Source organism: Palaemon carinicauda, unplaced genomic scaffold (assembly GCF_036898095.1).
Source record: "Palaemon carinicauda isolate YSFRI2023 unplaced genomic scaffold, ASM3689809v2 scaffold349, whole genome shotgun sequence".
NCBI classification, from domain to species: Eukaryota; Metazoa; Arthropoda; class Malacostraca; order Decapoda; family Palaemonidae; genus Palaemon; species Palaemon carinicauda.
In genome coordinates, this window is record NW_027171172.1 from 56,628 (window position 1) to 57,500 (window position 873).

Sequence of the window (873 nt, forward strand, 5' to 3'; positions counted from 1 at the left end):
GCTTCCCCACATTGTATGCAATTTCTATTTTTTATGCATACTCCATGACTAATTTTTCCACAGTTGGCCCAAACAGGTCTATTATCATTTAGTTTTTCCCTGTATTTCTGGCTTAAATGGCCATACATGCAGCAATGATAACATCGCAATGATAGAGGGGATATATGGTTTCTCTTTCAAAGATAACAAACCAGCCGTAATAGCATTTGGTAATCTGCATTGATCAGATAATATAATAAAAGTAGCAAGAGGAATATGTGATTATCTAACTCTCTTTCTCATTCTGACTACTTTTAATACTCCTTGACTCCTCAGTTCATCCTCAATTTCTTTTTCCTCTATGTCCAGCAATTCTGGAACATATATTACACCTCTACTGGTTGAAAGTGGGGTGCGAAACACATTCGACACTCTGACCATCCAATGTTGTGAATGTTTTCAATTTTTCACCTTGTATTGAGGATAGTGTCTCTATCAAGAGACTTCCATTTCCATGGGGAAGAGTTTTTGGCTGCCCTCCACATATAGCAACTATTTCCCTGTTAGCTTTAAAAACATTTACACGTTCATATCTTGCATTTTCAAACTCCCCCCCCAAAAAAAAAAAATGTTCATAATTCACTACTTCATAGTGACCAGGTAATACTTCTACTTCCCTATATTTTTCTGTATTGTCATCATTTCTCTCTCTCTCTCTCTCTCTCTCTCTCTCTCTCTCTCTCTCTCTCTCTCTCTCTCTCTCTCTCTCTCTCTCTCTCTCTCTCTCTCTCTCTTCTCTAGTGTTTTCTTATCATTCTTCCTATAACGTGAGTAAGGTTCTAATGTTACAATATTAGAACCCGGGCTGGAGCTGTCTGTACCGAGGTCCATGTT

At 38.0% G+C, this 873-nt stretch overlaps 1 protein-coding gene across 1 annotated transcript in view; it reads right to left on the bottom strand.

Moving 5' to 3' along the window:
* Nucleotides 1-373: 373 nt before the first annotated feature.
* The window catches only part of LOC137636655 (uncharacterized), a 24,091-nt gene continuing 23,591 nt past the window's right edge, over nucleotides 374-873 (bottom strand). Inside the window, exon 7 of the mRNA XM_068369049.1 lies at nucleotides 374-546. Coding sequence (XP_068225150.1) covers nucleotides 374-546 — 173 coding nt within the window. The remainder of the gene's footprint in view (nucleotides 547-873) is intronic.